At 43.0% G+C, this 26,543-nt stretch overlaps 1 protein-coding gene across 18 annotated transcripts in view; it reads right to left on the bottom strand.

The window, feature by feature from the left end:
• Positions 1-26,543, bottom strand: part of pdzd2 (PDZ domain containing 2) — a 337,302-nt gene that overhangs the window by 210,543 nt on the left and 100,216 nt on the right. For all 18 annotated transcript variants that reach the window (XR_013283667.1, XR_013283668.1, XM_077522502.1 and 15 more), the window contains 5 exons: positions 21,061-21,212; positions 9,325-9,444; positions 7,866-7,980; positions 4,417-4,490; positions 1,206-1,428 (listed from right to left, as the gene is read on the bottom strand). Coding sequence is in view for 16 of the 18 variants with exons in the window: in XM_077522502.1 (XP_077378628.1) it covers positions 1,206-1,428; positions 4,417-4,490; positions 7,866-7,980; positions 9,325-9,444; positions 21,061-21,212 (684 nt within the window). In the remaining 2 variants the exon portion in view is untranslated. The remainder of the gene's footprint in view (positions 1-1,205; positions 1,429-4,416; positions 4,491-7,865; positions 7,981-9,324; positions 9,445-21,060; positions 21,213-26,543) is intronic.

Below are 26,543 nucleotides of genomic sequence, written 5' to 3'. Positions count from 1 at the left end.
GTCAGTATGCTCAGTAGTTACCATGAACACGTTTTATTGTACTGGAAACTGAAACTAAAAATACGTCCTCTGAGAGTGGTTAACCTTAACCATTTAGAATAAGTTGATTAAGTAACATGTAACTAGTGAAAGGGTAGCATTAAATTTAATTAAGCCACAGGGAGGCTGTGCATAGTTACTTTTTATTCTTATACGCTCTGCCATATTTGCCTGTTATAAAATTGTTAGGAAAAACCACATCAGGTAAACCTAGCTGTGCATGTAAACACAATGATAACAGGAAGCCTGAGAACAAATCAACATTTTTGTGTGCAGAATTACCAACACCATGTGGTTTACTTACGTGCAACAGCAACCGTTTCTTCTGATGCGATGTTAAAGTTTACACTCTGTATCCACCCGCTTACAAAATAATTGTAAGCCTCCAGGGATTTGTTGGCGTGTTATGGAGCATGTTGTCAACACGAGGTAGGGAAAGATGTCCAGAGATGTCACATTTGGCCAGCAAGCTTTCTCCGTCAAAAAAAAAATCACCCTTGGTCAGGACGTAATTAGGATCAATCCCGCCACACAGAGACACCTTCTGCCTGTATCGTTGTTTTTGATCTTCCGGTAAATCGTGAAAATACTGCGAAAATTACATCAGGTTGATAAGCTCTACCGTGTAACTCGCGAGTGTACCTTGTGAACCGGCGGACACCCAATATGGCGCCCGAAGGAAAAACTCCCATGATGCATTACGATGTGCAAGCGACCTATACTATTCGATTGAGTCGGGGCACGGCGGCACGCTCTAGTTGCTACTGGAGGACCAATGGAGGACACGGTGACTTTCGAACGTATGTTTTAAATATAGTGCAGAGGGAGCATGAATACACTCGCGAGCGATATTTTTTTTTCACCAGCACGCACTTGAAAGTTGCCTGCATTTGCAAGGTGGTGAGGATGTTGCTCCAGTGCGGCGATGTTCATGTTGATCAGGAACTATTGGATGCCCATGGCATTGAACTAAGTAAACTATGCAGGAAATTGAAGGTAAAAACTTGAAATATATATTTCTTGACACCAGTCCTGGAACTACTTATACACACCACGGAAGTATGCAGTTACTGTACAATGTAGATGTACGCACTCAGTCGTAGCTACATATCAGTTTCATTGTATGTAGTGTGGAAATACATTTAATTAAAAAAGAAAAACATCACCTTTATCAAGTGTGACCTCCATGATGATGCAGTCCTTTGGACCAGGACCAGAACCCCTTTGGCCATCAGTCTCATCACTCCCAAAGGGAACAGGTGTTCCCTCACTGGTATTGGAGTTGGGTGAGCTGGAGCGGCTATGGATACGTGGCGTTGCACATGGTGTAAGACTGGGGCTCCGCAGGCGAGTTCGAATTGTCACTGTCACAACACCTTTTTTGAGTTGCTAGAGGATCAACAAAAATGAGTCCAGCGGTGAGAATTTGAAACAGATGTGTTTCTTTTACTTATATTTCCAGGAGCTAGGCCAATTTAAACAAAAGTGGGTAGCAAAGCGAGTATTTAACCCTGAACCTAAACATAAAAAAAACAAAAAACATTTTATGACATTTAAAGGAACGGTCTAGTGAGGATGGTCCATTTTTTGCTCAAATGTATTTTATGATCAGGAAAATGACGTTAGCTTACATTTTCAATTTTATCAATTTGTTTTGGAGAAATTAGTAAATAACTCTACTCTGCAATATGGCTCTGCTTTCTTCCTCTTCCCAAGTCTTAGTGGGAGTCAGCGGAGGAACTGGACACAATTTGTCCACGGAAAATCATTACACGCACCTCTAATAATGCTCAAAAATGGCGCTCAACGGCACCAGGGCTCTACACTGAAGCCCAATTCACACAGGCTGCGGAACGGAAGCAGTGTGTTTTCCGTACGGCGGCCGTACGGACGCCGCAAGGACTGCAATTCACACCGCGTACGTTGCGTGTCTGGAAATCTGCTCCCGACAGACCACAAGACACGTGGGGTTCACGCTGGAGAGTTGAGTTCACCCAACAACAACCGTGTATATAGTCCTATTTGTAGCCACGCTTGCCTGTTGTCACATCGATATGCTTTTTGGACATTATTTCTGGGACTTCTATCATGGGTAAGAACGTTGTGTGTTTAAATAGTGTCATTTTGACATGTTTATTTAATTTATTCTGAGCTCATTTTTTGTCTTAAATGTCCGACTCATGTCATGCTATGTAGCTAGCTAGCTTCCCTCCCCAAAAAACGAGTTCGCAAGCGGTTTTATTTTGAAACATACCGGATTTTCCTTAATGCGAGACGCCCGATTTCCTGTCCGGCTCGTGTCATTTCTTCAGCTTCATGAAAATCCGCATGCAGCATCCGGAAGAAATAGAACGCTTGCGAAAACCTTCCGCATCGCCGCATTCGTTCCGCACCGCAGACGCACCGCACCGAAGCTGGTGTGAATTGACACGTTCTATCCTCGCGGCGTCCGTGCAGCCGCCGTACGGAGAACGCACCGCGTCCGTTCCGCAGTCAGTGTGAATTGGGCTTAACTTTTGCACTGGTATCACTGGTGCTACTAACTTTTTCAGTTGGTCGCACCACACAGATTTTGGTCGCACCTTTTTTGGGGGAGATAGAGAATGGCCGTATTTACTGATGTCTCTATTTGTCTCTATTTGCATAGCGTAATTTCAGATGAGGTACAGATTGACAGTAACTCAACATATAGCTGTAAAATATTTTATTGTAACAAGATTTGTCTGTAATAAAATAATAAATGGGGAAAAAAGGGCTTTGCTTTTGTGAATATTAGTTTGCTTAATGCAGAGGGGCCAGCTCTTATTGCGAGGACTCCAAATGTTCTTCGCCTTGGAAAAACCAAAGCTTCACAGACTGCCTCACATCATGATCAGTCAAATCTGGCCCTTCCCTTTCTGACTTGAGATTAGGTCGTCCGATGCAGTGTTTCCCATTGTGAGCACATTGCAGGGAGTTATATAAAAACTCAGGTAAAAAAAAAAAAACTGCTATACTATGACTCTGACTATTTCATGTTTAATATTTTATTTAATGCCTATTTAAAGGGGACTATTGTAAAGGTGCTCCTACTTTTTTAATGGTAAATGTTATAAGAATTAAACAGCAGGTTTATCCTTTATTTTGATTCATTGACATACCAACAACCAGAATGGAGGGTGGAAGCCGAGCAGATGATTGGGTATTGTGAACAGAAGTGACTAGTTGGACCATTGATTGTAAATAAGTAAACAAACAAACAGTGATTTCACACCCATCATTCTTCTTAATGATAGAAAGCCTACATTGTTTAGATAAACGGTAAATGCATTGATTGATTTTTTTTCTATCCGAGTTTGAAATGTCCGGCAGTATTTGAATGCAACTGCATTTCGGCTCGCTGTTTATGCACCCGTTAGTGGCCACTGGCTAGTACTTGCTAACGTCAGAGACGTGCCGTTTCATACAACTGACAGACTACTGACAGGCCCCTCCTTGAGCCGGCACCTTACCGTGGTGGAGGGGTTTGCGTGTCCCAATGATCCTAGGAGCTATGTTGTCTGGGGCTTTATGCCCCTGGCAGGGTCACCCATGGCAAACAGGTCCTAGGTGAGGGACCAGGCTAAGCACGGCTCAAAAAACCCTTATGATGTATAAAACTATTGGAATTAACTGTCTTATCATCCTTAATTGGCAATTAAATATAATTCAGAGGTGGCATTGTGTTGATGTTGTAGTCAACGCGTGAGGACGAGTCAAGCTAGCTGCCTTGAGCCGCGACGCCTTCCCTGGCGTGAGTCGCGACGCCTTCCCTGCGTGAGTCATTTCAAAATACAAGTAAGGCAATTGCATCAATAGCAATGTATTACTTGTACGGCTTTTATTTTGAAATTGGCTTCGGCAGCGCGTTCCGCCGACTATGCACACCCGAAACCGTGGCCCTTTTTGATGCATACGGATCATGGCTCGAAGATGAGCTCATTAAAACATGCACTCGCGCCATGCGACTTGATTAATTTTTTACCAGCACAGGCTGCACAGTTGACCACATTTTCAGGTGAATTGGTCGCAGTGTCGAGCCCCGATCGGCACCAAAATGTATGGAGATGAATCCATGACTCACTTATAAGAGAATGAGGAAATGAGCAGCTTAACTTATCTCATGCCGGATCTGTTATTCTTTGAGAAGTCCCCAAGCTGAGTTCCCCTTTGTCTGTTATCATTTCATGTATTCGCTCCATAAAGTTGGTTATCAAACCCTAACTTTGAAGTCTTAAATTGTGGAAAATGTATTTATCAGTATACCTCTCAGTGCTGTGAGAATAATTTGTCAGTCTTTAGCCATTTGTTTAAAAATTGAGGTTTTACATTGTAATCCAATGAGATCATTGATTGAACCTTGAAAGTCTGGATGGCTTGTTGATGCGTCATTCCTTGGAGAGACTCTCCGTTTACCTCCAGAATCTCATCTCCTATGTAAAAAAAAGAAATAATAATAAAGAACACAATACTTTCAGATTTCATTTAAGACAGTGTTAGGATTATTATATATATTATTCCATATTTTCTCTTTATTACATAGATTTAATTGTAAAAGCATTTTACTCAGTGTTGTGCTATCTGTTTGGAACTGCTGCATGCATGTTTATTCAACCTCAGGACATCTGGAATGTGGGAGTGAAGAACTTCACACCAAGACAATAGACAGCGTTCAAGGATTAGTGGTCGTAAAAAAGTTTTATGGTTAGAGGATGTCTCCTGTGTTTATTTTGTGATGCCACAACGCTGCTATCTCTCCACCTCCTTTTGTGACCATTTGTTAGCAAACTCCATGAAAAGACAAGAAATGTGAATGTGTGTCAGAGTGGGCCAGAGGATTGTGATCAGCACACATCTCTCGCTCATCTCTCCTTGTACAAGTAAAGGCCTTGTTTTTCTCATTTTTAATGTCTGTCTCCTCATTTGTGCAGTTTAAAAATGTCATAGATGGTGTTTAAACCTGACAGACAGTTAAGCTCATTATCAACATTTATTTCTTTTTACAAGTACCGTATTGTATTACATAACAATATGCTGGAACTTTTAAAGTCATACTACGTAAATTGTTACATTGGAAATAAAACTGTAACAAATACAGTCAATCTTAAAGGTGAGATCCTCATTGTGAAAAGCTATCCATACATTCAATATGGACTAATCATCTTTGTCTTAAAAACAAGTCATCAATATCATATACTGTACATGGATATATGGTAGGCCTAATAATAAAAGAATAGCTCTCTGTGTGCGTGACGCAAACTGCATCCCTTCCCCTGGATCAGACGACAAAATGTTAGCTCCGTTATTGGCCTGATTTGAAAACGTTCTTCTGATTAAGCCCGACAAATTTTGTTGGGAACGACAAAACTCCTTGTAGTGTAATAATAATAATAATGATGATGATGATGATGATGATGATAATAATAATAATGCATCAGAATCAGCGCCTCATCCCCCTTGTTCACCGTTGTCAACATGACTGTTGTTGTTGTTGCTATGGTAACGGTTATATCCGGTAGCGTTATCGCATTTTTCAGCCCGATGACACGACTACAAAGTCGATCATCGAACTGCGGCCGAGGGTGTCCTGGTGCCAAGTGCACATATGGACACCCTTGTGTTTGAACATGGTGTTCGTTATGGACAATCCGTGACGAGCACAGAAGTCCAGTAACAGAACACCGCTCGGTTTGCCGACGGGGGGCCGTTCCTCCCCATCACGCCCCTCCAGGTCTCACTGTCATTGCCCACGTGAGCGTTGAAGTCCCCCAGCAAGACGAGGGAGTCCCCAGGGGGAGCGCTCTCCAGCACACACTCTAAGGACTCCAAAAAGGGTGGGTACTCTGAACTGCTGTTTGGTGCAGATGCACAAACAACAGTCAGACCCGCCCCCCCACCTGAAGGCAGAGGGAGGCTAGCCTCTCGTCCACCGCGGTAAACCCCAACGTACTGGCGCCGAGCTGGGGGACAATATATGCCCACACCTGCTCTGCGCCTCTCACCGTGTGCAACTCCAGAGTGGAAGAGAATCCAACCCCTCTCGAGAGGATTGGTACCAGAACCCAAGCTGTGCGTGGAGGTGAGCCCGACTTTATCTCGTCGGAATTTCTCAGCCTCGCACACCAGCTCGGGCTCCTTCCCTGCCAGAGAGGTGACATTCCATGTTCCCAGAGCTACCTTCAGTAGCCGGAGGTCGGACCGCCAAGGCCTCCGCCTTTGGCTGCCGCCCAGCTTACTATGCACCCGTCCCCTTTGGCCCCCCTCACAGGTGGTGAGCCCATGAGGAGTAGCTAGCAAAGCGCATCAAAGCTTAACTCATTCACTGCCAGCCATTTTAGAAATTTTTTACATTTTCAATACCTACATTTAATAATTATATATAAACCGAACCTACCAAAGGACAGAATAGACTCCCTACTTTTTGTCGTCCCGTTCTTTTAGGATCGACTGTAGAAAAATGTAGGTTTGCCAAAATACAGCCATTTCTCCCGTGGACTCTGAAACTGTGTTTATTTCGTATAAAATGGGGCAATGATGTCATCTACTGGTGGTTGGGCATCAATAAAGTTGTTTCCAAGTTTGACATTTACAGTGGAGCATAATCAGATTCTCCCCCATCTATCCCCACTCTAAAAAATATAATTGACAAGTATACTTGTCAAAGGCAGTGAATGAGAGGGATACTTTACTTATTTCGCCATTTTTGGCAAACATTAATATTTTGCCTATAATAAATTTGATTTATCATTATTTTTCATGTACAATTAGTACCTTTAAAAACACATTTTGCAAATTGCTGTCGACTGAAAATGACATCACAAGGGCTCAGGTAACCAATCACAGCTCAGCTTGTGAATGTCACATGACCAAACCTAGAAAACAGGTGTAACAGCCCAGCTCGCACAAACACAGAGACGGAACGGAACTTAATCATTAACATACATTTTCTTTCTATTTTGGTGGAAGAAGCAAGTTTTTTCAAGTCAAACGGCTCAAGTCCAATTGAAGTTATAAATCATTGTTGTTAAAGTCCAAATCGAGTTGCAAGTCTTTTAACATTTTGTCAAGTCGAGTCTAAAGTTGTCAAATTCATGACTCATGACTCATAGCTCCACTGTGAGAGACCAAATTTGTCTTTTAGTATGATACAGTTAGAAGCAAGTTCATTATTGTAGTTGAGTTTTTTTTAATTTATTTATTTACTTATTTTTATTTTATTTTTTTTTAGAGCTATGGGAGTGTGCACTTATTATTCAAAGTCCAAAAATATTGTATTTACAGTTAATAAGGGATTCATGATTGCAATGACTTGATGCTGAAAAAGGAAAAAATGTTGAATTAAAACAAAGTGGAAATCAACTACTGTCATTGGAAACAGGATTACGGGAGTCTTTTACATAACCTACCGTTCAAAAGTTTGGGGTCACAAAAAATAAAATATTATTATTGAAAGAAAAGCACTGTTTTCCAATGAAGATAACTTTAAACTAATCAGAAATACACATTGTTAATGTGGTAAATGAATATCCTAACAGGAAATGTCAGTTTTTTGGAGCAATATCTATATAGGTTTATCGAGGCCCAATTCCAGTAACTACAATGCCAGTGTTCTAAAGTAAGTTGGTGTTTGCTGATGGTGTCAAAAGGCTAATGGTTGGATATTAGAAAACCTTTGTGCAATAATGTTATCACAGGCTATTCCGTGCAAGAAATTGCCAAGAAACATACAGAAATGCCTGGATGACTCCAAACCTTTGAGTGATAATGTATGTTCAAACAATGTTATGTATAGGACAGCGAAAGGCTACCCTCGTTTAGGCGTCCATCAGCAGCTGCAGCACCATGAGAGAAAATGGTCTTCACAAAAATTCCCATTTGACCACGAGCTGAATCCTGGCCACCAACAATGCTGAATCCTAGACCCTAGGAAATATAGATTGAAATCAAGCACCAGGACTGAGGAGTACTTTCCCACCGATTGCACCGGCTGATGGAGAGAAGTTCAGTGAAATGTGGTTGTGGGGAAAGCGAGCCTGTGGTTGGGCAAAGAGGTTGCTCGCAGTGCTTATTAAGGGATCGCCCCAGGGGCGTACATGGGCAAATGACAAAAGTCACATGAAGTTCTGAGTGGGAGGGCCGCACCTCTTCCGTAAAGCAAAACAAAACATTTTGGATAAATAAAGGTTATGTAGTACATAAAAAAACAAAACTGTTCTATTCTAGATTGTGCTTTTTATATTGTCTGACTTCACTGCCTTAAACATTTTTTTAAAAAGTGTGAAACCCAAGAACAACAGGCTACATCGATCACATCATTTGCAACACTAAATAAAAACACCACTCATTATTAATTTTCCAGTATTGGGTTAGGCATTGTGTACAAAGAATAAAAATGCAAATATCTCTGGCATCTTATTCCCCAAATTTTATTTTAAACCAATTAAAGTATCAAATTTCGAACCACCGTGAGAGATGCCATGTTCCTGGTCACGTGATCGTGATGACGTATCTCGTGCGTAACCGGAAGCCGTCTTCGGTCGTTTCAATGGGAATTTTCTAACATAATGTGCAAGAAAAAGACATCTTCTATCCCAAGTACATACATACATACATACATACATACATACATACATACATACATACATACATACATACATACATACATACATATATATATATATATATATATATATATATATATATATATATATATATATATATATGTACTTGGGATAGAAGATGTCTTTTATATATATATATATATATATATATATATATATATATATATATATATATATATATATATGAAAGGTACTTCCTGTTAAAAATGATCCATCCATCCTTAGCTTTTAATATGAAAAGAAAAATGCACTGAGCTGTCACCATTGTCTTCTGAACGCAAAAATGACCAGCACAAATTAATGTCACACTAACCTAGTTTTAATTTTTTTATTTTTTATTACGAATTATGAAATTACTGAATCAATGACTAAAAAAAATGCAACCATGTTTCTACTAGGTTAACATTTCTTCCCACTTCTATGTTAACAAGAATTGTTAACAAAAATTTCGACAGACAGACAGACAGACAGATAGATAAATGGATGTTATGTGACTAAAATAGTGCGGAGCATTATTAAGCTTGGGCTTAGTTCGTAAACAAAGGCTCTTATAAGCAGATACAATTTGAAGCAGCAAGTACTTATTTGTTGTTGGGAATATACATTTCAAATATATTTTACACGCTTGAATCCAGAGTGCACCCACCTTTCCCTGGCCTTTCATCAGTACTATGGTGGAGATAATGGATGGTTGTGCAAGTCGCCATGGCGATTCCACTTGAATGGTGCTCAACGAACGTGCCGATTTCTTAATTGTCTGATATTCCTGAAAGGGAAAGGGATATAACAACCAAATGGAAAAATAGTTCAATTGCCATCATAACTCATCAGCGGTAACTTCCTATACTTAACACACACTGAAATATATAAATTTTCTTTCTTTTCATATATTTTACCCATTTTACATTTCTACTCAGTTACTTGCGGTTATTGATCCATTCCAATGTATGTATTATCATGAATTAACTGTGGGATTTGTTTGGTTTTCACACATGCTGCTGTACTGCTTTACTGTTTGCATCTGTTTTTTTTTTTGTTTTTTTTAGTGTGTGTGTGTGTGTACTTTTTTAGTCTCATTAACATAGCAATTAGTGTGCAGCTCATTGAGTCATTGAGTCATGATAACCAGGGAAAAATGAAAATAGGCTTTGATGTGACACCGTGTATGTGTTTTTCTTAAGGTCGGATCCCAATAATAGCTTAATAATTATTATTAACACTAATGATTAATATTCATAATTATTATCGACTAATAAATAATAATTTACTTAAGAAATTATCATTTTAGATATCATCACTCAACGTGCCTAATTTCAGGTTCTAGACCAAGTAAAGCAGTGGTGTCAAAGTCTGTTCCTCGAGGGCCTGAGTCCTGCACGTTTTAGAGGTTTCCAACGTTTAACACTTAAAGTGGGCAGTAACTTGGCAAACGAAATCCCAGAGCCAAGAAACACACATGAAATAGATAAGTGTTTTGTAAATAATTCATCCGCTATGTTCCTTAATGCTGTTAATTACATAGAGGTATTAAATGTTGTAAAAAGATTACAAAATAAAAAGTCCACTGACTTTTTTAACATTGATATGACATTAGTAAAAAGTATTATAGAATATATTGTGGGACCTTTCACATATATATGCAATTTGTCATTTAAAACTGGTATACAGTCTTCCCTCGCTATAACGCGGTTCACTTTTCGCGGTCTCTCTGTATCGCGGATTTTTTTTTAAGTGCAATTTTGCATATTTTTTTTACAGTAATATACCCATTTTATAAAATTTATGAAGGTTTGAACATTGTCAATGTTTGAACAAGAGAGAAATGGGAGAACATGTAAATGCCTCAATGAGAAAAGTGTATAAATTGTGCGGTCGGGGATTTTTGAGCCTTAAAACATTTATAAGAGTTGTAAAACATAAAGCTAACTACTTCGCAGATTTCATTTATTGCGGTTATTTTTTGGAACCTAACCCCAGCGGAAAACGAGGGAACACTGTATTTCCATCAAAAATGAAAATAGCAAAAGTCATTCCTATTTACAAAAGTGGAGAAAGACATACATTCACTAATTATAGACCAATATCAGTACTGCATAGTGCATACTCTATAAAACTAAGGATATTCTGAATATGAAATCATTATACACATTATATTGTTCATTATTATTACCATATTTGACTTATTGTGTGGAAATCTGGGGATATGCATATAAAACAAATACTAACTCTGTTTTCAAGTTGCAAAAGCGAGCCTTAAGACTTATTAATCGATCAAAATATAGTGAACCAACACATTCACTATTTATTAAATTAAACACAATGAAATTTTATGACTTAGTTGAGTTTAAAATAGCATAAATAATGTATAAAGTTAACAACAATCTACACAGTATTCAGAAGCTATTTGAAATTAGACACAGTCCTTATGAGATATGGGGTACAAGTGTCTATTAAAAAACCCAAAGCAAGAACAAATATTAAGCAAAGGTGTGTTTCTGTAAGAGGTGTGCATTTGTGGAATAGTTTTGGGAATGAGCTGAAAAGATGCAAGTCAATTGTTGAGTTTAAAAAAATGTTCAAAAATAAAGTTCAAGAGTATTATTTGGATCAGACGTGAACCGGTACAATTGCAGAAATGAAATGAAATGTTCTTTTGATTGCATTGTGAGGGTGATGAGGGTTGTATGTGTGAGTACGACGATATATTGTATATATTGCAGTGTGCGCCTAGGGGGTTCATGCACATGCGCTATTGGCAATTGTACGTGTGTTGAAGTAGGGCTCTCCACATGAGTATAATTGAACGTTTTTTTTTTGTTTGTTTGTTTTTTTGGGGGGGGGGGTTATTGTGATGTGTTAATTTACTGTTGAAATAAGATGTAAAGAATAAGGGGTAGGATTAGATAAGTTTTTTAACTTCTTCCTACTCCCTTTGGACATGTAAACCATTTCTAATGAATGTTATGAGTTTTTTTTTCTCTGTTTTTACTTGCTATTTGTTTATGTTTATATGTTATGTTTACATGTTCAATAAACTTCAAAACTTCAAACTTCAACACAGCTGATTCATATTTAAGCTCATCAGCAAGCTCTACAGGAGCCTGATAATGATCCTGATAATTGAATCAGGTGTATTGGAGTAGATGAACCTCCAAAGGCGACCGTCTGGTGGCCGGGCCCAGCCAGGCATGGTCCGAAAAGGCAACGTGGGTCCCCCATTCCTATGGGCTCTACCTGTAGGAGGGGCCAAAGAGGTCGGGTGCGTAGCGAGCCGGCTGCCGGCCAAAGGCGGGAACTTTGGTGGACCGATTCCTGGCTACAGAAGCTGCCTCTTGGGACATGGAATGTCATCTCTCTGGCAGGGAAAGAGCCCGAGCTGGTGTGTGAGGCAGAAAAGTTCCGACAAGACATAATCAGACTCGCCTCCACACACAGCTCTCAAGAGGGGTTGGACTCTCTTCCACTCTGGAGGTGCCCACGGCGAGAGTGGCAGAGCAGGTGTGGGCATACTTATTGCCATCCGGCTTGGTGCCTGTAAATTGGGGTTTACCCCGGTAGAGGAGAAGGTAGCCTCCCTCCGCCTTCGGGTGGGGGGACGGGTCCTGACTGTTATTTGTGTATATGCACCAAGCAGCAGTTCAGAGTACCCACCCTTTTTGGAGTCCTTGGAGGGTGTGCTCGAGAGTGCTCCCTCTGGGGACTCCCTCGTCCTGCTGGGGGACATCAACGCTCACGTGGGCAATGACAGTGAGACCTGGAGGGGCGTAATTGGGAGGAACGGCCCTCCCGATCAGAACCCGACCGATGTTCTGTTATTGGACGTCTGTGCTCATCACGGACTGTCCATAACGAACACCATGTTCAAACATGAGGGTGTCCATATGTGCACTTGGCACCAGCACAACCTAGGCTGCAGTTTGATGATCAACTTTATGGTGGTGTCATCGGATTTGCGGCTGCGTGTTTTGGACACTCGGGTGAAGAGAGGGGCGGAGCTGTCAATTGATCACCACCTAGTGGTGTGCTGGCTCCGATGGTGGGGGAAGATGCCGGTCCGACCTGGCAGACCCAAACTTATTGTGAGGGTTTGCTGGGAATGTCTGGCGGAATCCCGTCAACGCCCACTTCCGGCAGAACTTCTCCCTTGTCCCGGGGGAGGCGGGGGACATTGAGTCCGAGTGGACCATGTTCCACACCTCCATTGTTGAGGCAGCAAATCGGAGCTGTGGCCGTAAGGTGGTCGGTGCCTGTCGCAGCGGCAATCCTCTAACCCGCTGGTGGACACCAGCGGTAAAGGATGCCGTCAAGCTGAAGAAGGAGTCATATTGGGCCTTTTTGGCCTGTGGGACTCCGGATGGCCAAGCGGAACGCGGCTTTGGCGGTTGCTGAGGCAAAAAGGAGAGGCCATGGAAAACAACTTATGGATGGCTTCGAGGAAATTCTGGTCCACCATCCGGCGTCTCAGAAGAGGAAAGCAGTGCACCATTAACACTGTGTATAGTGGAAATCGGGTGCTGCTGACCTCGACTCGGGATGTCGTGAGTCGGTGGGAGGAATACTTCGAAGACCTCCTCAATTCCAAGTCTTCCTTTGAGGAAGCAGAGTCTGGGGACTCTGAGGTGGGCTCTCATATCACTGGGGTTGAAGTCACTGTGGTGGTTGGAAAGCTCCTTGGTGGCAGGGCGCCGGGGGTGGATGAGATCCGCCCGGAATTCCTAACGCCTCTGGATGTTGTGGGGCTGTCGTGGTTGACCCGCCTCTACAACTCTGCATGGACATCGGGGACAGTGCCTCTGGATTGGCAGTCCGGGGTGGTGGTCCCCCCTTTCTAAGAAGGGGGACCGGAGGGTTTGTTCCAACTACTGAGGGATCATACTCCTCAGCCTCCCTGGTAAGGTCTATTCAGGGGTGCTGGAGAGGAGGGTCCGTCGGGAAGTCAAATCTCGGATTCAGGAGGAGCAGTGTGGTTTTTGTTCTGGCCGTGGAGCAGTGCACCAGCTCTTCACCCTCGGCAGGATCCTCGAGGGTGCGTGGGAGTTCGCTCTACCTACCAGTCCACGTGTTTTGTGGAGAAGGCGTTCGACCGTGTCCATCAGAGAGTTCTGTGGGGGGGTGCTTCGGGAGTACGGGGTACCAAGCCCCCTGACACGGGTTGTTCGGTCCCTGTACGACCGTTGCCAGAGTCTGGTCCGCATTGCCAGCAAGTAAATCAGATTCGTTTCGTTGGTCCAAAAATATGAAATAAAAAACGGAAATTTCTTACATTATCTGCAAGTTAAAAATATGGTTAAGAAACAAATCCCAACACTTCAGGATACGCTCCAACTGCCTGTCTTAGCTAAAAATATTATAAAGCTTTCTCCAACAACAATAAAGAAAATATCAAAAATATATAAGTTATTTTTATACACAAATAAAACGTATTTACCGACTTTAAAATGGGAAAAAGACTTGTCTATAGTTCCGGAACCAGACTTTTGGACCCAAATCTGTGAAAATGTATTTAAAATGACCAAACAGACAAATTTGCAACTTATCCAATATAAGATACTTCATAGAACATATATTACACAATATATGATGAAAAAAATGGGACTCTCTGTCTCCGACATTTGTCTCCAGTGCTCACAAAACACTGCCGATACTTATCTTCATGCTTTATGGTCATGTACTCCAGTGCTGTATTTCTGGACTAAAATCTTGGAAAAGCTCGCTGATATATTAAACTGTAGGCTTCCTTTATCTCCAAGATTGTGTTTACTAGGTGACTTAACAATAACTGAGCTACCATGTAAACAATCTCAATCTATACTTATAGCCCTTACTATTGCTAAAAAAAATAATCCTTGTCAATTGGAAAAATAAACAATCTCTAAATATCGACCACTGGTTAAACTTACTAATAAATTATATCTCAATGGAAAAAATCTCTGCCTTAAATAAAAATCAAGTATCAAGATTTGAACAAATATGGTCTATGTACATAGAATATTTTAATCTTAATTTGGCAACTTAATCCTGCCTAGATTCTGCCTGTTAACGAGAGCCACCACATCGTTACAATTTCTGTTTTCGCTGCTTCTGTATTTGGCATTTTGTATCTGATTGTTTTTATTTGTATATAGTGTTTTTATTTTTATATAGTCAGGAACCTAGTTTGCTGCTAGTGGGCTAGTGGGGGGGGGGGGGGGGGGGGCTGGGGGGCGGGCGTGCCACCTACACCCGCCGGGTTGGGTGAGGCCCCGCTGGTCGCTCCTCTTACTCACTTCACTAGTTTTGCATTATACACTTTGTAAATATACACATAGGGCACACAACACATTTCTTGGTGGGGTGGGGAAGGGTGGAAACACCTTCTTCACCCTTCAACTCCTCTCCAATTTTAATGCACTTCATGTCCAAGGGGAGGGGTGAGTTGGGGCGGGGAGCCATCAGGGGGGATGGACTGCAGTGTCTGGCAGCGCTGTGGTCCCTCCCATCTGTGTCCCTGCCCCACCACTTTGTCCCTCCATTTCCTTTTTTAATGCACCACACATATACATATTCATTTTTTGGGGGGGATGCGGGTGTATCGGAGTAGGGGAAATTTTTTCCCTCTGCTCCGACTCACCTGCTCCCAATTTTAATGCACCACACGCACACACTTGTATATACACTGGGTGGGGCCACATTCACGGTGTAAGGGTAGAGCTCGGCAGTCGGCGAGCTGGCGGACTCAGTAACAGGGTTAGGTGTCACTAGTACGCTGGCGTGACGACCGGGGCCTCTTCCCACCGGGCTCGGTGTTCTGGTGTTCCGCCTCTCCCCCGGTGCTTCCTCCTCTGCTTCCCCCCTCCCGCCGCTGTGTTCCTTTCGCACGGCTGGAGGTGGGGTGGGCACGTCTTCCCTCTCTGCGCTGCTGCCCGGTGCTGGTTTCCGGTGGTGGGGGGGGGTCTCGCGGGGGGCGGGGTTCGCGGGGGGGTTGGCGGTGGTCGGGTGGGGTGGCGGCTTGTTTGGGGTGGGTGGGGGTTTGGGTGTTGGGGGTCGGGGTGTGTTCGGGGGTTTGGGGGCCGGGGGTGGCAGGGCCTGGGTCGTGGCGGGTGGCGGGTTTGGGTGGGGTGCGGGGGGGGTCGTGGGGGGATGGGGGCTGGGGACCGGTGGGGCGCTGTGGGGACCCGCCGGGCCTCGTTCTGCGGCCTTGGGCTCGGGGGTGTGGGCCGGGGCTCTCCCTCCCACAGCCCCTTTAATCAGTGGGTGCTGGTGTCTGTGGATCTCACTTTGCTTTATCTATCCTTCCTTCCTTCCTCTCTTTAGTTTTTTCTCTGGTCACTTGAGATCTCAATTTATTGGAAGTTTGAGGTTTCTGGGGTTGGCATAAGACTCTGGTTTTGTAACCACGCAGGAGGGGTTTGGTTGGTGCTGGATTTCACTTTGATGGATTGGATGTACTGGCTTCTATGGATCTCACTCTGCCTCATCGATCCTTCCCTCCTTCCTCTCTTTAGTTTTTCCTCTGGTCTCTTGAGATCTCGTTAATTTGTTGGAATTTAGAGGCTTCCGGGGTTGGCGTAAGACTTTGATTTTGTAACCATGGGGAAGGCAGGAAGTGTTTGGTCGGTGCTGGATTTCACTTTGATTTATCTTTCTTTTCTCTTTATTTTTTCTGACCTTTTCTCTGGTCTCCTGACCATTTGAACCTCACGACTCTGGCAAGATTCTGAAGTACCTGGTTAAGGCGAAGGGTAATGGGATATTTATAAGGTTTTAGGTGAATTAATGAGTATAAATTTATACGTATTTGCACGCACACGCACGCGCGCACGCAAATGCACTCACGCAAACGCACACACGCAACCGCACGCAAACGCACGCACACATACACACACACACACAAAAAAAAAAAAAAAAAAGAGCAATGATGATAAGACGTTGAATCGGTAAGACTACCGAATGAACAATTCTGAGCTCTTTAAAAAAAAAAAAAAAAAAAAAAAAAAAAAAATTCGTTTCCAGTGAGGGTTGGACTCCGCCAAGGCTGCCCTTTGTCACCGATTCTGTTCAGAACTTTTATGGACAGAATTTCTAGGCACAGCCGAGGCATTGAGGGGGTCCTGTTTGGTGGCCTTAGCATTGCATCTCTGCTTTTTGCAGATGATATGGTGCTGTTGGCCGTGATCTCCAACTCTCGCTGGAGCGGTTTGCAGCCGAGTGTGAAGCGGTTGGGATGAAGATCAGCACCTCCAAATCCGAGCCCATGGTCCTCAGTCGGAAAAGAGTGGCGTGCCCTCTCCGGGTCAGGGATGAAATCCTGCCCCAAGTGGAGGAGTTCAAGTATCTTGGTGTCTTGTTCACGAGTGAGGGCAGGATGGAGCGAGAGATCGACAGGCGGATCGGTGCAGCGTCTGCAGTGATGCAGGCTCTATATTGGTTCGTTGTGGTGATGAAAGAGATGAGCTGAAAGGTGAAGCTCTCTATTTATCAGTCGATATACGTTCCTTTCCACGAGCTGTGGGTCTTGACCGAAAGAACAAGATCCAGGATACAAGCGGCCGAAATGAGTTTCCTCTGCAGGGTGTCCGGGCTCTCCCTTTGAGATAGGGTGAGAAGCTTGGTCATCCAGGAGGGACTCCGAGTCGAGCCGCTGCTCCTCCGCGTTGAGAGGAGCCAGCTGAGGTGGCTCGGGCAACTGGTTCGGATGCCTCCTCGATGCCTCCCTGGAGAGGTGTTCCGGGCAGGTCCCACAGGCAGGAGACCCCGGGGATGACCCAGGACACGCTGGGGAGACTGTTTCTTGGATGGCCTGGGAACGCCTTGGGATCCCACCGGTGGAGCTTGTTGAAGTGGCTGGGGAGAGGGAAGCCTGGGTTTCCCTCCTAAATTTGCTTCCCCCACGACCCGACCTCGGAAAAGCAGTAGAAGATGGATGGATGGATGGATGGATGGATGGATGGTAGTAAAACACCCAATTCATTATAACCCCGCCTCACCCTATGTGGTTGCCGCACTCCTCTCGTTCTAAAAGGACGGGCTGCGCACACGGCACACAAAATTCTGGAGAGCTGCATTCGAGCAGTCCTCTTAAGTATGTAGCAATTCGATGGATGTTGAATCCTTCAATAAACATTTGAAACGGCTCCTTTGCCACAAGAAATTGTAGTGGAGGAAGAGGGGAGGGGGAAAAAGAACAAAGAAAGAGAGGGAAAAAAACCCTGAGTGGGACACGAACTCGGGACCTTTTGCTTATAGAGTGAGTGCGCTTAACCACTACACCATTCAGTCAGTTAAGGTGCAGAAATCTTGTAGTTAACCAAGTGTCAGACAACCTTTGGGAATTTAACCCCGGGTTTTCACCGGATGCGGTTGCGGTGCGGTTGCGGTGCGGTGCGTCTTGACTGCGTGCTCCGGACAGGTCAATTTTTTTGTCAATCCACACCGGCTCCGCACAGCTGCGGTCCGGCAACTCCGTCGCCGCCCACTTCCCAACATGTCTCGCGGGACCGCGCGCGCGCGATCATGTGGCATTTCACAACGACAAACATACAGAAAGTCTGTGCGCAACAGAGAAGCAGAAAGAGAGGTGGACTTCTTTTGATTGAACCTTTTCTTCTTCTTCTGCTATGAGATTCCATGCAGCATCCTTTTTTTGGTTGTCCTTGTAAAGTATATTAATAACGAGAGTCGGGTCAGTGCGGGTCCACTCTTTATTTCTGTCTTCCGCGTCCGGCTGCCGCTCAGTACGGCAAGCGAGACGGGCACAACAAGCAATCGCGAACATCAAACTCACAATACATTACAGTCCTTATAAAAAGGATGTGCCGTGTCATATATTATTTTGTGGTTTTCCACCTCCAATATAAACCTCTCCTCGTCCATGTTCGCTGGTGTCTAAACCGTGAATGAACACATGGCCTGGCGACGCCCACGTCACGTTTTGCTGAAAAACTTGCGAAATAGGAGCTGGCGAGTGTTTTATTCTGAAAGGTAACCGGAAATTTATTTTGAAACTGCCTCGGTCTTCCTGTCCCGCTCGATGTGTTTTGTGCTAGCTTGCCATTTGCCGGAGGCCTACCGCTGCGGCGTCCGGCAAAAATAGAAAATAGGTCTATCCTTGCGGAAGGCTTGCGGCACGCCGCAGGCCTTCCGCAGTCGACACGCAACGCACCCGCAAGCGGTGTAAACTGCACCATTCGAATGAATGGAATCTAATTGCTTGCGTCGCCGGACCGCACCGCAACCGCACCGCAACCAGTGAAAACCCGGGGTAAGACGGCCATTTGTTATTGCACTTTGACATTGCAAATGTGAAGGATAATTGATAGCTTTGAATTCATTTGGCGAGAATGATTACTGATAAAGGCTACTTTTATCACTATCCTGCGAGCATGGAGGTCTCAGAGAAAGTGGGCGGTGTGGGGGTGGGTCCGCACCTGACGTAATAGAATGAGCACCCGCTCTTTTTCTCAGGTTGGGAGGGGCTGGTGCTTGGAGAGCAGAAAAACCTAGAATTTCTCATACAAGGACGAATGGATGAAATAAACCATTTCAGTGATGATTTTGGTGAGGAATTAACATTTTAACATGGCTAAAAGTTTATTTTTCACATTACTGTCCCTTTAAGGTCAGATTTAAATGCACTGACCGTTTGAGCAGATATCAGGTATTCTGAAAGTTTGTTTCACAGTTAAGTAACACTGAAACTGAACGGTCAATAAACACAATTTTTCGCTTAATTTGATGCTATATCGGCTTGAAATATCAGTTATCAAACATCAGTTATCGGCCTCCTTGACTACTAATAATCGGTATCGATATCTGCCTTGAAAAACAAAACAAAACAAAAAAACATCGGTCTATCATTATTCTAGACTGCCTCAAAGGAGGTAAATTTTGCAGTGCAGGAGTGTATTTCACAAAGCAGGCTCAACAAACTGTGAGATAAACCCTGAACAAGTTCATATACCCTCAGATAGGAATCCGCGTTTTCGGTTCCAGCACAGCTGATTCCAGTGAGTTATATCAACGCCGAGAATTTGCACCTGGAGTTACTACCAGACTAAAAAGACCGCCTCAATGGAGCCCCGATTCATCGAATCACCATGGCAACAGGGAAGCCGAGTGCGGCGACGCCCTCTGTTTCCTCGGTTTTTATTTTTTGCAGCCTTCTGAGTCAATTGTCCAATTACTTTTGGTCTCCTGAAAAAGAGACAGCTACATTTTAAAGAGCTGTAATTCCTAAACCCCTGCTCCAATTTGGATGTCAATACTCTGGACATGCTTTTGTCAACAGCTAAAATAACAAAATTTGTGTCACTGTCCAAATACTTTTGGGCCTAACAGTATATGCGCGGTCTGATATATCGCGACGAATATTTAATTCCCTGTGCAATAAAAGCGGCACCTTCATCAATAGACTCATTGTCAAAAGGACATGCCATGTTTGTGACAAAAGTGGACTTTGCGCTATAGACTATATGCATATTTACTAGTGCGGTCAAAGTTAACGCGTTAAATTAGGCGATTAATAGAAAAAAAAATCACGCTTTAAAAAAAATTAACGCCGTTAAAGCTTTGTTTTTTTTTTAACAACGTTCTTTTGCTGCCTTGAGCCGAAGCAAACCGCCACTTAAATTCACAAGAAGAAGACGACGACGAAGAAGAAGACGACGATGAAAAAGAAGAAGAAGAAGACGACAACGACGACGAAGAAGACTTCTGGTCACGTGACTTATGTAGCGTCCCTGGCGCAAAGATGGACCGCGGCGGACTTTTGGGCGGAAAGTCTTACTTCAAAAAGTTACACGACGGCTCGTTGGAGAAATCTACTGCAGTTTGCTCACTTTATAAAGTTGAATTCAAATATCACCGAAGTTGTACATCTGAATGGAATTGGAGGATTGATCACTACAATGGTGGTCAGAGAGAGAAGGAGCACACAGCAGGCTGGCATCCATTGCACGCAAGTACCTGTCAACTCCTGCAACCACAGTACCCTGTGAGAGGTTGTTCTCGCTCTAGTTTATTTGTTGAGTTTCTTTGTCCCCTGATAATGTGAACAAACAGGTTTGCCTCAGTAATTGGCTAAGTATAAAGAAGGATTAAGCCAAATTTCTTTCCATGGATAAAAAAAATATTCAATAGCAGTATTTTTTTTTTTTACATTGACTCAGGCACTTTTTTTTTTATTTTGAGTGACAAAAAGAACACATTTGTTGTTGTTCAAAATTTTATTTAATTTATATTACCAGTAGAACATGCAAGACATCACCCTCTGCACTTTTAATTTTTTTATTTTATTTAATTTTTTCTTTCACGCAATGGGTAGAATGTGCTATAAGCAGGAATAAAAGTCTGGAGCTTCAGCAGGCCAAATGCCAATGTGAAGGGAGTTTTATGAGTCACTAACCTGTCTTTCTCCAGAAGTATCTAGCTGTTGTGGTAAGGAGTGTTTACGTCTGCCTAGCTTTGAAGTCTTCCCCACAGAATCACAGCGGCTTACACCATTCTCCAGAAAGAGCTCATCATCTTCACCAACTGACTCCAAGCGACTGTTACCTCCTATGGCAGGAAAAAATACTGCGCTCAATCCCATGCGTAGAATTAGCTGTGAGTAGCTGTCTAGAGTTTACTATGAGTCTGTGTAACACACCTAACAGACAGACAAAAATGATACACAAAACAACAACTTGTTGGCAGAGCGAACCGTTTAAACACAAAGTAGACAGTAATTTAGCATTTTCATTAACAGTCTTACCTCATAAGCAATCAATTAAATGAGTTCAAACATGTTACAGTATGACAAAAGACGGCTCTTGTCCAGTAAATAAAAAAAAAAAAAAGTGTAATGTAACATTTTGAAAATAACTTACCAAACACTGATTTGGGTATTAGAATGAAACAAGGAAATACATGAGTATATATATATATATATATATATATATATATATATATATATATATATATATATATATATATATATATATATATATATATATATATATATATATACATATATATATATATATACATATATATACATATATATATATATATATACATATATATACATATATATATATATATATATACATATATATACATATATATATATATATATACATATATATACATATATATGTACAGTCAAACCTCAGTTTTCGAACATAATCCATTCCAGGAAGCTGTTCCAAAACCGAATTGTTCGAAAGCCGAAATAATCTTTCCCATTATAATTAATGTAAATAATTTTAATCCGCTCCAAGTCTAAAAAAAACTTTTTCTACGTTTTTTTGTTTTACTAATTTACACCAGGGCGGCACGGTGGTCGAGTGGTTAGCACGTCCACCTCCCAGTTCTGAGGACTCCGGTTCGAGTACAGGCTCCTTCCTGGGTGGAGTTTGCATGTTCTCCCCGTGCCTGCGTGGGTCTTCTCCGGGTACTCCGGTCTCCTCCCACATTACAAAAACATGCATGGCAGGTTAATTGTGCGCTCCAAATTGTCCCGAGGTGTGCTTGTGCGTATGGATGGTTGTTCGTCTCTGTGTACCCTGCGATTGGCTGGCAACCAGTCCAGGGTGTCCCCTGCCTACTGCCCAGAGCCAGCTGAGATAGGCGCCAGCACCCCCCGCGACCCTTGTGAGGAATAAGCGGTCAAGAAAATGGATGGATGCATGGATAATTTACACCATAAACTGCACTGTACACGGTTTACCATAAATAGAAAAGGGTAGAAATAGACAGTTTTATTTTAATAGAAGATATCCTATCTAAAATGATGAAAAAAAATGCACTTACAGTATTTCGTCAATCTTCATACATATGTTCATTGTTTGCAGCTTTTGGTTTAAGTTGTTTGTGTCTGTATGCGTGTGTGTGTGTGAGTGTGAGTGTGTGGTTTCCTAAAGAAAGACGAAATGAAAAGGAATGGGACAATAAGTAAATGTATAAACTTAAGTTAAGGCACTCACATTAATAAAGAAAGCAAATTAAATTCGCGCAGTTAAGCTAGCGTCATTTAGAACATCACTTCCGGTACGCACTCTTATTGTGAAACTCAATGGTGACACTCAGTGGCGTTCCTCAGACACTTGGCACCCTAGGCAAGATTTCTGGTAGTGCCCCCCCCAACCGCCAAGAGGGGGTCTTATTAGACCTAACATAAACACGATCCTGCGCAACTTCTTAGACCAACCACCTAAGAATTTATCATAAACTCACACAGGGCACACAGTATCTTCACCTCTCTGGAATTTTACAACCGCAGTTGCAGTTCAAAATTACTAATGTAATAATTGTACTACAATAAATCACTTGTATGGGATAATAAGAGCCTAGCAAAGAACGAACTTAATTATTTGCATCAACCATTCAGAGTATTATCTCAGTATCATGAATCGGGACTTGCAGAAGTTAGGTTTACATTTCACAAGAATAGTTTTTTTTCTGGTGTCCTTTGCTTGCATTTCATTGTTGATGGTTTTGATAACTGATTCTGATGATGCAGAACAATATGAGTAGCACTCAGTAACTTATGAGTTAAAATTTATATCAACATTAATTTCTTACTGATGAAATCTGCATGTAGAGCATCTCCCACACTTATTTTATACTTATTGGTACAACCATACGTCACACAGTCATATTTTCGCTGCAGAGGAAGATAACGCATGCTGCGGAAAAGTCAACTTACCGGGTTTTCACCGGATGCGGTTGCGGTGCGGGCGCGGTGCGGTCCGGCGACGCAAGCAATTAGATTCCATTCATTCGAATGGTGCAGTTTACACCGCTTGCGGGTGCGTTGCGTGTCGACTGCGGAAGGCCTGCGGCGTGCCGCAAGGATAGACCTATTTTCTATTTTTGCCGGACGCCGCAGCGGTAGGCCTCCGGCAAATGGCAAGCTAGCACAAAACACATCGAGCGGGACAGGAAGACCGAGGCAGTTTCAAAATAAATTTCCGGTTACCTTTCAGAATAAAACACTCGCCAGCTCCTATTTCGCAAGTTTTTCAGCAAAACGTGACGTGGGCGTCGCCGGGCCATGTGCTCATTCACGGTTTAGACACCAGCGAACATGGACGAGGAGAGGTTTATATTGGAGGTGGAAAACCACAAATAATATATGACACGGCACATGCTTTTTATAAGGACTATAATGTATTGTGAGTTTGATGTTCGCGATTGCTTGTTGTGCCCGTCTCGCTTGCCGTACTGAGCGGCAGCCGGACGCGGAAGACAGAAATAAAGAGTGGACCCGCACTGACCCGACTCTCGTTATTAATATACTTTACAAGGACAACCAAAAAAAGGATGCTGCATGGAATCTCATAGCAGAAGAAGAAGAAAAGGTTAAATCAAAAGAAGTCCACCTCTCTTTCTGCTTCTCTGTTGAGCACAGACTATGTTTGTCATTGTGAAATGCCACATGATCGCGCGCGCGCGGTCCCGCGAGACACGTTGGGAAGTGGGCGGCGACGGAGCTGCCGGACCGCAGCTGTGCGGAGCCGGTGTGGATTGACAAAAAAATTGACCCGTCCGGAGCACGCAGTCAAGACGCACCGCACCGCAACCGCACCGCAACCGCATCCGGTGAAAACCCGGGGTTACTTTAAGTCTGGCAACGCAAGATGGCCGCCGCCGGCTTCACTTTTCCCTACAGCATGAGCAGCCCAGTTTAATTTATTCAGTACGCCCGTGCCTGTATTAGCCTGCGCATCCACCTGAGAGTCTGACCGTGATCTTCATTTTTTTTTAATTTTATTATATATATATATATATATATATATATATATATATATATATATATATATATTTTAAGCCTTGATCCAGGACAGCATACTAGCGTTTTCATTTCATTTTCTTAACTAAAGAGCCAGACCTGTCACCAGAAAGAAAGTGCAGGGGGGAGGGGGGGGGGGCACTTCATCAACCTAAATATGATGTTGTTCAGGTTGAACAGGCATTGAGACAACTGCAAAAGTGCTCAGAAACATTTTCTGTCACTTAAAAGCGGCAGTTCATTCTGAAATCTGAAAGCCAATCGAAAAAAAATTGTGTAGTTCATTTTGCAATTTTTATTCAACTCAAAAGTTAATTTGCAACAAAACCACTCGTCATGACTCTGTGACCCAGCCGCTTCTATCTGGGAATGGCTTGCAGTTGCCTTCATTTGCTTTTTGGATTTAGGGCTGTATGATATGTTATTTTATTTATTTTTACTTATTCACTTCCCTACATCTTCCATCCATCCATCCATTTTCTTGACCGCTTATTCCTCACAAGGGTCGCGGGGGCTGCTGGGGCCTATCTCAGCTGGCTCTGGGCAGTAGGCAGGGGACACCCTGGCCAACCAATCGCAGGGCACACAGAGACGAACAACCATCCACACTCACACGCACACCTAGGGACAATTCGGAGCGCCCAATTAACCTGCCATGCATGTCTTTGGAATGTGGGAGGAGACCGGAGTACCCGGAGAAGACCTACGCGGGCACGGGGAGAACATGCAAACTCCACCCAGGAAGGTCCGAGCCTGGACTCGAACCGGAGACCTCAGAACTGGGAAGCAGACGTGCTAACCACTCGACTACCGTGCCGCCCTCCCTACATCTTGTTATATATAATTTTTTTGCTTTTATACTTACCTACAAATATTTACTAGAATAAATTTTATTTTGTGTTATTTTCTTTCACTTGTCTCTATTGCAAGACTGATTTCTATTCCATGCACAACACTTTGTATGCAGCAATGGATGTTTCAAAGTTCTTTATAAATAAGGTTGAGTTGAGATATGTCGATAATATGGAGAAACGACATATGGGTGCAATGAAAAACGAGCAAAATATCAATCCAAAAGGATGTGTAAAGTGCTGTTTTTTCATTAGAACTTAGTGACAGTTATCAACATTAACAAACTTGGCAATAAAAAAAGAGAATTCAGCTTACATTGTACTGCAACTGTGCTTTAGTGATAAATAATTAATAAAGTTTTTGTGTATGTGTGACTGTGTGGGTCTGTAAACCGCATACTGTGTATTGCTGCAATTTGTCTGTGCTGTGTGGCTTGACTAATCAAAACAAAATTTTGCCACTCACTTGTAAACGTTGTTTAGTGGACCAGTGGATGCAGGATTCCCAGCGATGTCAACTGTGTCATCCTGGATCGAGGTTTGGCATTTATTTGGTGGTCATTGTGTCAGCACCGGCCGGCGAAAGCGCACTACTATCTAACCCGGAAGTAAATTTGGCTAATGCTTTTGTATTCAATCCCCCCACCCCACCCTCCCAATTCCATCGGATCCAATTCATTTTCAATGACCGTTTGGTAGTTTCGCCTACCCACAATGCACCACACCGCTACCCATAATGCATCTTGAATTCGAGATGTGCACTTCGCTCATAGCCACAACAAATGGTCAGTGTCGATCGTAACCACGCTGACAACCACCCACCATTAAATTATTTGCTTTACCAAACTTTTGCAGTTCAAGTTCAAATCCAATGGCAGCCGTGTTAGATTTAGCAATGTTCTATTGAGCTTTTCCACTGATGTTGATGTCATGTTTATTCCTAGTTTGGCAACTATCATGAGGCAAAGCAGACATGGGTGTCACCATTACATTCCTTCTCCTGCTGACCGTCCATTACAAATCTATCTAAAATCCCCAGTTCGTGTTATCACTGTGTGGATCCAGTGGCTGTGGATCAGTAAATGCCAAAGCATTAACTGCAAAATATGAAGTCTCCCCATTCCCACCCCCCACACTCGCAACAATCGAATTCTCCTCTATCGGATGTGCTCTAGATGTGCGCAGAAATTGTCAACAGCCCTAAAACTTGAAATGATCGTAGAATCGCCCCTGGGTACAGAAATATTTGAAGATATTTGTAAG

Source organism: Festucalex cinctus, chromosome 5 (assembly GCF_051991245.1).
Source record: "Festucalex cinctus isolate MCC-2025b chromosome 5, RoL_Fcin_1.0, whole genome shotgun sequence".
In the NCBI taxonomy this organism is placed as follows: domain Eukaryota; kingdom Metazoa; phylum Chordata; class Actinopteri; order Syngnathiformes; family Syngnathidae; genus Festucalex; species Festucalex cinctus.
Note: the sequence above shows the minus strand (reverse complement) of the source record. Positions and strands in the feature narration are given on the sequence as shown.